The sequence below is a fragment of the Aquarana catesbeiana genome, linkage group LG13, assembly GCF_042186555.1.
Source record: "Aquarana catesbeiana isolate 2022-GZ linkage group LG13, ASM4218655v1, whole genome shotgun sequence".
NCBI lineage: Eukaryota > Metazoa > Chordata > Amphibia > Anura > Ranidae > Aquarana > Aquarana catesbeiana.
The window spans coordinates 71,964,960-71,977,327 of NC_133336.1; the positions used below are offsets into that span (position 1 = coordinate 71,964,960).

At 43.3% G+C, this 12,368-nt stretch overlaps 1 protein-coding gene across 3 annotated transcripts in view; it reads left to right on the plus strand.

Moving 5' to 3' along the window:
• The window catches only part of KIAA0586 (KIAA0586 ortholog), a 243,281-nt gene that overhangs the window by 119,955 nt on the left and 110,958 nt on the right, over window positions 1–12,368 (plus strand). For all 3 annotated transcript variants that reach the window (XM_073610065.1, XM_073610067.1, XM_073610066.1), the window contains exon 26: window positions 2,214–2,290. In XM_073610065.1, the coding sequence (XP_073466166.1) occupies window positions 2,214–2,290 (77 nt within the window). The remainder of the gene's footprint in view (window positions 1–2,213; window positions 2,291–12,368) is intronic.

Consider the following 12,368-nt stretch of genomic DNA (forward strand, 5'->3'; position numbering starts at 1 on the left):
AACGAAAAAAAAAGCCGCAGACTCCAGTCAGAGCCGCTGTACTCACTATGCAAAGTAAGTACAGTGATCTCCCCTGCTGAGCAGTTGTGTTTTGACTGGGGGATGGCCCCCCGCCAGAACACTGCGATCAGTGCTATCTGCCATTGACTGAGAGCGCTGATCAGGTGTTGGTCGGCTGCTGGTTTTCCAGGATGCTTGTCCGACAGAAGCCGGCTAAATGTACAGGGTGGCATACACACGGGCCCTTTTTTTTTTGGTGTACAGGGCTTTACTTCACACACTCAAATGGAACCCACCACTCCACTGTACTGCCTCTGTGCTTAGTGTCAATTTGCATTTAAGAGGCTGCATCTGGTGGCATTTGCAATCTGCATCTGGTGGCATGTGCAATCTGCATCTGGTGGCATGCAACTATGGCAATCTGCATCTGGTGGCATGTGGCAATTTTCATCTGGTGGCATGTGGCAAGTGACTGTGGCAATCTGCATCTGGTGGCATGTGACTGTGGCAATCTGCATCTGGTGGCATGTAGCAATCTACATCTGGTGGCATGTGACTGTGGCATGTGGCAATCTGCATCTGGTGGCATGTGACTGTGGGAATCTGCATCTGGTGGCATGTGGCAATCTGCATCTGGTGGCATGTGGCAATCTGCATCTGGTGGCATGTGGCAGTCTACATCTGGTGACATGTGGCAATCTACATCTGGTGGCATGTGTCTCTGGCAATCTCCTTCTGGTGGCATGTGGCAATCTGCATCTGGTGGCATGTGGCAATCTGCATCTGGTGGCATGTGACTGTAGCAATCTGCATCTTGTTGCATGTGGCAATCTGCATCTGGTGACATGTGGCAATCTACATCTGGTGGCATGTGACTGTGGCATATGGCAATCTCCTTCTGGTGGCATGTGGAAATCTGCATCTGGTGGCATGTGGCAATCTACATCTGGTGGCATGTGGCAATCTGCATCTGGTGGCATGCAATGTAGCAAGTGGAAATCTGCATCTGGTGGCAGGCGATGTGGCAATCTGGTGGCAGATTCTGCATTATGGTGAGTTGAACTATTTAATGTTATATTACAATATAATAATAAAAATAATGCACTTCAATCATCCTGACACCATATTAACCATGGTGTTGTGATGATTGAGGTGCTAACACCAGCCATTTCCTGACAAATTGGCCGCAAACAACCGCATCGTCACCCAGACCTCCCCCTCGGGCCTTGGCACAATTTTCATCCACAATGCAGGTCCCCAGTGCCAAAAAGGTTGAGGACCACTGGTCTAGAGCACTGATGTGCAGTTGGTGCTGAAGCATATGCGTGGCAGGGAGCAGCTTAAAAAAAAACAAGACATCAGCAGCGCTGAGATGCTAAAAAGGGAAGGAAAAACATTATTGTTTTTGATATACAGTGCTTTAGCACTAAATGTTGTCCAGTTAGGGTTTATAAATATATATACTGAGACCTGTAATGTTTTTTGATATGTGTATTTTGACTTTCCTGGCAAGTTGAGGTTAACTCAACCCCTTCTGCATTGCTGAAACTTCCTATTGGGTCTTCCACTTGTTTGACAGACTTGGAGACCAATAAGGAGTTGTAGGAGGTTGCAAGACTGTCTTTGTATTTTCTTAGAAAGTTCAGATTTGCTTATAAAAATCCCCAAATAGTGCCACCATGGTGCCCGGATTTATTGTTATTTCACAATCCTTTTGTAATCCTTTTTTGCATTTTAAATGCAATTTTCCATATTGTAAATTATGTGTAAATTTGGTACATTTGTCTGTTTATAGATTGTAGTTCTGTATGTGCTTGAAGGTAGTCATATTTCCTCATCACATGCTGTCCTCCTTCACAGTTGAGGAGCACAGCATCATTTTGTGCTTTTCTTCTCATATTTCCTTCCAAACCTGTGGATGATTCTTACCTCTGGGGACTCACTGAAAGTTTGTCCATCACGGACCAAATGTTTCCAGTTCAGGTTACACAATGCTCAGAAAACAATATAATTTCAAAGACTTATCCTTCAACTGATCATCTTTAAACCAGTTGTTCTAAACAAATGTACTGGCTGATAGATAAATGTTATAAAATAAATGTTCAGGTTTGCATGATTATTGTTAAACAGCCATCTTTGTATGGCTGATTAAAGAATGTTTTACAGTACTTTAATCTTGATTGTGGATTTACAGTTCTTTTGATTTCTTACAGCTTTAGCAGAAGGTGGTGTTGTTTATCCGAACCTGACAGAGAGCTTATCCAGCACTCTACGGGATGCCAATGATATGGTAAGAGGACCACTAACTGATCAATGAACTCTTGTTTTTAAAGGAAAAAAAAATAATAGGGGATCAAACCCACAAAGGCTATTTCAACCAAGTAATTTCTTTCTGCATTTGTCTTTTATTGGAGCAGCTTGTCTCAACTGTTTTTTTTTTTTTACCCCCAAAGGAACCCCTAAAATAATTTTCATTCCTTTGTTAACCCCTATTAAAACCATTTTACAGTGGTTCTCTACACTGAATGTATAGTCTATGCTAAATGCAGAGTGTGTGTATATGTATATAAATTTATATATATATATACACTCTGCATTCAGTGTAGCCTATATATACAGTGCATTCGGTGGTGTACAGTTTCTAATACACGTCAGGCAGTGTACACAGTATATAATACAGTGCAGCCGGTGTACCGTTTCTAATACAGTGCAGGTGGTGTGCACAGTATATAATACAGTGTAGTGTGCTGTGAAGAGAAAAAATCCCCATCCTGTCCGGAAGGCTACCAAGAAGAGGCAGACGCTCACAGGCCACTAAAAGAGGGCAAGCAGTCTCTGTGTCTACAGTCAACAGTGGTGGTCATGGACATGGTGCATCCTCTGCAGGTGGCCGTGGGGCACGCTTGTCCTTTTTTTCTGCTGCTGGCCGTGTTATTGAGCCACAACATGCAGAAGAGTTGGAGGAGTGGATAACTAAGCCCTCCTCATCCTCTGTCACCCAGGCTCATAGTTTGCCTTCCAACACAGCTGCCAAAGTGGCCTGTTCCACCAGCTCCTTGTCCACAGTTACTCCTTCCGTAGCCCCACCATCATGCACAGAGGAGTCTCCAGAATTATTCGACCACAGTGTCGGTTACATGCTGCTGGAGGATGTGCAGCAATTTGAAGGCTCCGATGTTGGTTCCCAGGTGGAGGAAGGGAGTAACATGAGCCTAGAGAGAGGAGGTGCCACAGAAGGACAAGCAACTGGCAGTCATGTTCCCCAAGCTGCAGCATACTGCCAAGTTTTCTCCAGTGACGAGGAGGGAGGGGATGATGAGGTCACTGACCGTACTTGGGTGCCTGAGAGAAGAGAGGAGGAAAGTGAGGAGGCACAACTCCAACGAGGCAGGATGTCCAGGGGTCAGCTTAAGGGAAGCCACCCTATTTTATCACACCGCAGAGCTCCGCAGGTGCAGGGCACTGCTGACTCCTGCTGACTTTTAAAAGTTCCTTGGTGTGGGCCTTTTTCGACACATGTGCAGCAGATTGCACCGTTGCTGTTTGCAACCAATATCTGAAGCAGATCAAGTGTGGCCAGAACAGCAGCCGCTTGAGCACCACATGCTTGTCCAGACATATGACGACCTGCCATGCAGTCTGTTGGCAGCAGCACCTGAAAGACCCACATCATAGAAAAAGGCAGACTTCTCCTTGCTCCTCATCTGGGATCTCAAACCCTACTATACCTCCAGTCCTCTCAAAAACCTGCACTGAGAGGAATGAAGGTATAGCAGTAGGTATCACAAGTACTTGCAGCCAATCTGCTAGCAGTACACCACCAGTTGATGTCAGCAGGCAAATCTCCCTACCAAGATGCTGAACCCTAAAAAGAAATTCGGTCCCAGCCATCCACATGCTCAGCATCTAAATGCTAGCTTGGCCAAATTGCTAGCACTGCAACTGCTGCCTTTTCAGCTGGTAGACTCAGCCCCCTTTCGTGAATTTGTGGAATGTGCTGTACCACAATGGCAGGTTCCAAAACGCCATTTCTTTTCATGTAAGGCCATTCCGGCTCTCTACTGCCATGTGGAAGCAATGTTTTGGCGGTCAGCAGGTAAGGTTCATAATACCACTGAAACACGGTCCAGCAGGCATGAACGTTACCTTTACTTCATGGTGCACTGGGTAACTTTGCTGGCAGCTGGGAGGGATGCAGGACAGGGTTCAGTGTTGGAGCTTGTTCCGCCACCACGCTTCCAAAAAGCTAGTGGTGATTCTGCCACAATATCTGTATGCTCCCCCCCTCCTCTTCTTACTTCTCTATGGCCTCTTCTGCAGAATTGTCCTCTAAACCAGCAGTGCTCCCTAAACACTCAAGGGGCTATGGATGCAGTCAGGCAAAAAGATGTCACGCGGTGCTTGAGTTGGTTTGCCTAGGGCAGAGGAGCCACACTGGGGAAGAGATTCTTTCAGCTCTGCAGGGACAGGCTCAGAGGTGGTTGACGCCATGCCAGCTTCAACCAGGAATGATTGTATACGACAATGGCACCAACCTTCTCTCCGCCCTCCGACAGGGACACTTGAACCACGTTTGGCACACGTCCTGAATTTGGTTGTGCAGCGTTTCTTGACCAGGTACCCAGGCTTACAAGATCTCCTGAGGCAGGCCAGAAAAGTCTGTGGTCATTTCCGCTGGTTATACAACCTGCCCATCAACCGCCTCATTTGTGACATGCCCACCAGGTGGAACTCAAATTTGACAATGCTGCAGCGGCTGCACACACAGCAGAGGGCCATCAATGAGTGCCTGTGCGAGTATGGCACCAGGACAGGGTCAGGGGAGCTTGGCTTCTTTTTGCCATGCCAGTAGCTACTGATCAAGGATGCATGCACTGTCCTGTCACCATTTGAGGAGGCCACAAGAACGATGAGCAGCGACAATGCATGCATCAGTGACACTATCCCTCTAGCCCTCCTGCTGGTGCACACGCTTCGTGGAATCATGGACAGGGCACTTGAGGCAGAACAGCGGGAGGAAGAGGTGGATTTCCTTTCCTCTCAAGGTAGCATTCCTCAGGGCCTGCCAAACGCACAGGAAGAAGAGGAGTATTGTGTCAGCATGGATGTCGAGGATATTACGCAGCAGTCTTCAAGGGATGGTTTTCAGTCCCCAAAAACACAAAGAGTTATATGTGGCTGGGAAGAGGTAGTTACGGATAATGTGATCCTTAGTGACCCAGAGGACTCAGAATCAAATGACACTGCAAACTGACGCTGCATGGCCTCCCTGATTCTGCAAAGCCTGCGAAAGGACCCTAGGATTCATGGTATTAGGGGAAAGATCATTACTGGCTGGCAACCCTTCTTGATCCACGTTACAAGGGTAAGGTTGCAGAACTCATCCTGCCTTTGAAGAGGGAGCAGAGGATGAAACCTCTTCAGGAGACCTTGAAGAAAAGTGTGTAACGCATTTTCAGACCTTGGGAGGTTACCATTTCCTGGTAACACAATGTGTTTCTGAGGCTTTGTTCGGTCAGATGAAGAGCAGTGGAGAAGGTGGCCAGCTGACCGATGCCTTTAAACAATTTTTCAGTCCTCAGCTTCAAGGTCTGATAGGTTCCAGCAACCATCATCTGCATTATATTGTGCAGGAATATCTAGGGGCAAGAGCAGACTTTGAGACCTTTTCAACAGAGCATCCACTGAGTTTCTGGGTCTTGAGGTTAGATCACTGGCCAGAACTTGCTCAATATGCAATTGAGCTACTGGCCTGAACCTGCATCCAGCTTGCTTTCTGAATGCACATTCAGTGCTGCTGGAGGGTTTGTAACGGATCAAAGAGTGCGCCTGTTCACAGACTCCGTTGATAGGCTCACATTTATAAAAATGAATCAGTCCTGGATCAGCAGCTATCAAGCACCTGATGCTGATGTAACTGATTGAATTTGCTATGGATCTTGGATCCCTTGAAGACTGCCTATGCTGTCTATCCTATTCCTCCTCAATAACGATGATGCTAGCTTCCAACAATATTTTTGGTTTAGGGCACCACCACCACCCAAGGCCCAATTTTTCTGCCCCTGTTTAACAGGGGCATGTAATTACAATTTTTGAAATAATATTTAACAGCAGGGCCCCTTCCTGCGCCCAACAAGAGTAACTGTGAGGGGTTACCGTGTTCTGCCACCACCACCTAAGGCCCAATTTTTCAGAAGAGTATATAGTGCAGTTGGTATAGTGTATATATACTGCAGTTCAGAATATATAGTGCAGTCAGTGTAGTGTGTGTGTATATATAATACAGTGCAGGGTATATAGTGCAATGTACAATATATAATATAGTGTATTGTAGTGGTTAAGGGAAGCCTTATGACAGGATTAAGAAAAAAAACTGCATGGGTTCCCCCGTCCATACCAGGCCCTTTGGGTCTTGTATGGATTTGGGGGGGGGGACCCCCACGCCATTTTAAAAAAAAAAAAATTGGAGTTCCCCTTAATATTCATACTGGAGTGTTTTTTCAATGATTTTTTATGTATATTGCCGGGATCTGGCAATACATTACAGCCGTGAGCAATTTCAAATGAAATTTTTTCCTTTTAGAAATGTCATTTTGCTGCGGTACTGTTCTAAACATGGGAAAAATGCGCTACTTTACAGGCAGACTAAGGGGACCCCCCAGACAATATATTTAAAGGAATATTTCATTTTTATTGTTTCACCTTAAGCATTCTTAAAATCACTGCTCCTGAAAAAATCATCCCTGGAGATTCAGGGAGTACTGGGGTGACCTTGCTCCTGGGCCTCAGTGTATGCATGCCTCTCCCGTTGGGTAGTTTTGAAGGCTGGCTGCTGGTGTCAAATGAGGGGCCCTCTTGCACCTTGGCTTTTAATTTAATCAGTTGTTTTTTCTTTATGCATGGTTTGTAATACATAATATATGTTCTACCCATCAACCCAAGAAGAACAATTGAAACGTGCCAGATTTAGCCCATGTGTTGGGGATCTACCAAATAAAAATATACAGGATGAAGATATAACTAGTCTTCCCATACAGAGATATAGGCAGTCATGTTAAATGTATCAACCGTTATAATAGATATTTTATTATTTTATACCTGGATATAAATAAAGAGATATGTGTTTAAAGTGTTGTAACAGAAGTTGATAAAAAGGCCCATAGGAATCAACTTGCTTATTTTGTTTTATTAGATCTGCTTCTTTACTCATATAGTGCAAGAGCAACTTGAATGAGGTCAACTGCATGTTCACCTATAATGGACTTTTGAGTGATCTCAAAAGGGTCTGAAACTACTAGGCTGCATTTATCCATCAACACAGCCCAGACCTATTGACACTGGCCCTAAAACCGTAAACATCAGTGTAGATGAACTGCCTATTTAGTGGTTTACCCAGAATTCTGTTTCAAACTGGAACTTTAGTCAGAAAATGAAATCCTTCAGGTCTGCCCCTTTTTGCTGGTATAGCTATCTACAATGCTAAAAAGATTGCAGCACAAATGTTAAATCTCATTCAAAAAATAACCCTATTAAGGTGTATCTATTAGTGCTATTCCCACAATGTTCAAAATCATAAAGTGCAAAGTGCTCTTTCACCACTATTTGGCAATCTAAATGTTCCACGAAAGGGTCCTATAAAGAGTGAAAACTTCCTTGATGAGTATGGAGTCTCAATATGAATATTCATCCACTGTGCAACAAAATATAAAGTGCTGGTATTCCTCCACCCTAAGACCCCTTTCACACTGAGGAGCTTTTCAGGCGCTTTTGTGCCTAAAAAGAAAAGTGCCTGAAAAGCTCAAGAAACCCTATTTCCATTAAGATCAATGAATGCTTTCACACTGGGGCGGTGCAGTGACGGGGAGGTGAAAAAACTCCTGCAAACAGCATATTTGGAGCGCTAAAAAAAAGTGCCTCAAAAGCACCCCTCTCCTTTGAAATGAATGGGAAGCGCCTGAAAAGTGCTTCAAAAGCACCTCAAAATGGTTCTTGCAGCAGTTACATGACCTTCAAAAAAACGGACCGCTAACGCCTCAAAAGCGATTGAAAAGCTCGGCAAAAGCGTCTTATAGGCAGTTTTTAAGTGCCTCAGTGTGAAAGGGGTCCTATGCATTCAACGGAAGCTTGATATACACTATATTGCCAAAGGTATTGGGTCACCCGTCCAAATCATTGGATTCAGGTGTTCCGAATCAATTCCATGGCCACAGGTGTATAAAAATTAAGTACCTAGGCATGGAGACTGCTTCTACAAAAATTTGTGAAAGAATGGGTCGCTCTCAGGAGCTCAGTGAATTCAAGCATGGTACCGTGATAGGTTGCTACCTGTGCAATAAGTCCATCCATGAAGTTTTCTTGCTGCTAAATATTCCATGGTTAACTGTTTAGTGGTAATTTAACAAAGTGGAAGCAACTGGAAACAGCAACTCCGCCACGAAGTGTTAGGCCACGTAAAAAGACAGAGTGGGGTCAGCGTATGCTGAAGCGCATAGTGTGCAAAAGTCGACAACTGTCTGCAAAGTCAATAGCTACAGACCTCCAAACTTTGTGTGGCCTTCAGATTAGCACAACAGTGCGTAGAGAGCTTCATGAGATGGGTTTCTATGGCCGAGCAGCTGCATTCAAGCCTTACATCACCAAATGCAATGCAAAGCCTCGGATGCAGTCCCCCATCAATCATTCTCTGCAGCTATTACCTTTTGTACCACCACCCCCTCCCTTTAGAATGTAAGCTTTACGAGCAGGGCCCTCCTGTACCTTTTGTATTGAACTGTACTGTAATTGTGTTGTCTCCCCTATACATTGTAAAGCGCTGCGTAAACTGTTGGCGCTATATAAATCACATATAATAATAATAATGCAGTGGTGTAAAGCAGTGGTTCTCAACCCTGTTCTCAAGTACCCCCAACAGGCCATGTTTTGGGAATTTCTCTTAGATAAAATAGCTAGATATAGATATAGATATAATAGATATAATAAATAAAGGAAAACCTGCCACAATGGCCTGTTGGGGGTACTTGAGGGCAGGGTTGAGAACCACTGGTGTAAAGCATGCCGCCACTGGACTCTAAAGCAGTGGAGACATGTTCTCTGAAATGACGAATCGTGCTTCTCTGTCTGGCAATCCGATGGTCATGTCTGGGTTTGATGATTGCCAGGAGAACGGTACTTGCTTGACAGCATTGTACCAAGTGTAAAGTTTGGTGGAGGGGGGATTATGGTGTGGGGCTGTTTTTCAGGGGTTGGGCTTGGCCCCTTGGTTCCAGTGAAGGGAACTTTTAAGGCGTCAGCATACTAAGACATTTTGGACAATTTCATGCTCCCTACTTTGTGGGAACAATTTGGGGACGGCCCCTTCCTGTTCCAACATGACTGCACACCAGTGCACAAGCAAGGTCCATAAAGACATGGATGAGCGAGGTTGGGGTGGAAGAACTTGACTGGCCTGCACAGAGATCTGACCTCAACCCGATAGAACATCTTTGGGATGAATTACAGCGGAGACTGCGAGCCAGGCCTTCTCATCCAACATCAGTGCCTGACCTCACAAATGCGCTTCTGGAAGAATGGTCAAACATTTCCATAGACACACTCCTAAACCTTGTGGACAGCCTTCCCAGAAGAGTTGAAGATGTTATAGCTGCAAAGGGTAGGCCAATTCAATATTGAACCCTACGGACTGAGACTGGGATGTGATTAAAGTTCATGTGCGTGTAAAGGCAAGGCAGCCCAATACTTTTGATAATATAGTGTATATAAGCTTCCGGTGAAGGAATACCATCACTTTATATTTTGTGCACAGTGGATGAATAATTATATTGAGACTCATCACGGAAGTTTTCACTCTTTATAGAACTCTTTCATGGGACTTTTGATCGCCAAATAGTGATGGAAGAGCACTTTGCACTTTAGGATTCTTTTTGCACATTGTGGGAATATATGTAGTTATTTATCACTTATAGTGATACACCTAATTATTTTTTGAATGAGCTTTAAAGTGAAAGTAAACCTGACATTTTTTTTTTTTAATTAGTGGGACTGCTTTAGCAGTCCCACTATTGTTATTCGATTTTATTTATTTTTATTATTCCGTACGTTTTTTGGCTCTGCGTAACTTTTGCATACTTTCAGCTATTAAAAACATTCAACTATTAAAATGTTCGTCTCTTTTAGCTGATGTGTGCTCTTTTTCAACTTTTTTTCTACCATTTATACTTTTTAAAATATTAAGCTTTTTAACACTTTTTTTTAACATTGAAGTCAATGGGAGCATGCTTCAGATCCTTAAAATCTTCTTCCGCTCCCAAAAGTTTCAGCTCCTTCATACTTTCACCTACAGACGCCAAACAAACTTTAAAATGTTCACAAAATATTCAGCTATCTGGCTATAGCTTTTCAGTTTGATATCTTTTACAGTTTTTGAGAAAAAGCTTTTTGTTTAGAGGTCATTTCAGGAAATTTTAGCCATTAATCAGAGTGTACTGTGTTTGTTTTGTTGCCATGGTTACCAAAGCTTCTGTTATACACAGGGGGGGAGGTGGCTGGAGCATCTCAGCTCTGATTACAGAGCCCGGGGGAGGGGACAGACACACCATGTACTGATTTATAATAGAAGAATATGATGGGGCATTTTTGATAGGGCAATTCTGATGGGGCAGTTTTGATGGTGGCAATATGATGGGGCTGTTTTGATGGGGCAATTCTGATGGGGCAGTTTTGATGGGGCAATTCTGATGGGGCAGTTTTGATGGTGGCAATATGATGGGGCAGTTTTGATGGGGCAATTCTGATGGGGCAGTTTTGATGGTGGCAATATGATGGGGCAGTTTTGCTGGGGGCCGTTTTAGCAATTCAGCATTCCCACGCATTTTCCCCAGGAAATGCATTTTCTAGTTTATTTTTAATTTTATTCCGTACGTTTTTTGGCTCTGCGTAACTTCTGCATACTTTCAGATATTAAAACCATTCAACTATTAAAATGTTCGTCTCTTTTAGCTAATGAGTGCTCTTTTTCAACTTTTTTTCTACCATTTATCATTTTTAAAATATTAAGCTTTTTAACACTTTTTTTTAACATTGAAGTCAATGGCAGTATGCTTCAGATCCTTAAAATTTTCTTCCGCTCCCAAAAGTTTCAGCTCCTTCATACTTTCACCTACAGACGCCAAACAAACTTTAAAATGTTCACAAAATATTCAGCTATCTGGCTATATCTTTTCAGTTTGATATCTTTTACAGTTTTTGCGAAAAAGCTTTTTGTTTAGAGGTCATTTCAGGAAATTTTAGCCATTAATCAGAGTGTACTGTGTTTGTTTTGTTGCCATGGTTACCAAAGCTTCTGTTATACACGGGGGGAGGTGGCTGGAGCATCTCAGCTCTGATTACAGAGCCCTGGGGAGGGGACAGACACACCATGTACTGATTTATAATAGAGGAATATGATGGGGCATTTTTGATAGGGCAATTCTGATGGGGCAATTATGATGGGGCAGTTTTGATGGTGGCAATATGATGGGGCAGTTTTGATAGGGCAATTCTGATGGGGCAGTTTTGATGGTGGCAATATGATGGGGCAGTTTTGATGGGGACAATTTTATGGAGCAGTTTTAAAGGTAGCAATATAATGGGGCAGTTTTAATGGGGACAATTTTGATGGGGCAATTCTGATGTGGCAGTTTTGATGGCGGCCATTTTAGCAATTTAGCTATTCAGCATTCCCACGCATTTTCCCCAGGAAATACATTTTCTAGTTTTTATTATTATTTATTATTTAATTTTATTCCGTACGTTTTTTGGCTCTGCGTAACTTCTGCATACTTTTAGCTATTAAAACCATTCAACTATTAAAATGTTCGTCTCTTTCAGCTGATGATGGGACTTTTTCAACTTTTTTTCTACTATTTATACTTTTTAAAATATTAACCTTTTTATCACTTTTTTTTAACATTGAAGTCAATGGCAGTATGCTTCAGATCCTTAAAATTTTCTTCCGCTCCCAAAAGTTTCAGCTCCTTCATACTTTCACCTACAGAAGCCAAACAAACTTTGAAATGTTCACAAAATATTCAGCTATCTGGCTATATCTTTTCAGTTTGATATCTTTTACAGTTTTTGCGAAAAAGCTTTTTGTTTAGAGGTCATTTCAGGAATGTTTAGCCATTAATCAGAGTGCACTGTGTTGCTTTTGTTGCCATGGTTACCAAAGCTTCTGTTATACACAGGGGGGGAGGTGGCTGGAGCATCTCAGCTCTGATTACAGAGTCCGGGGGAGGGGACAGACACACCATGTACTGATTTATAATAGAGGAATATGATGGGGCAGTTTTGATGGTGGCAATATGATGGGGCAGTTTTGATGGGGCAATTTT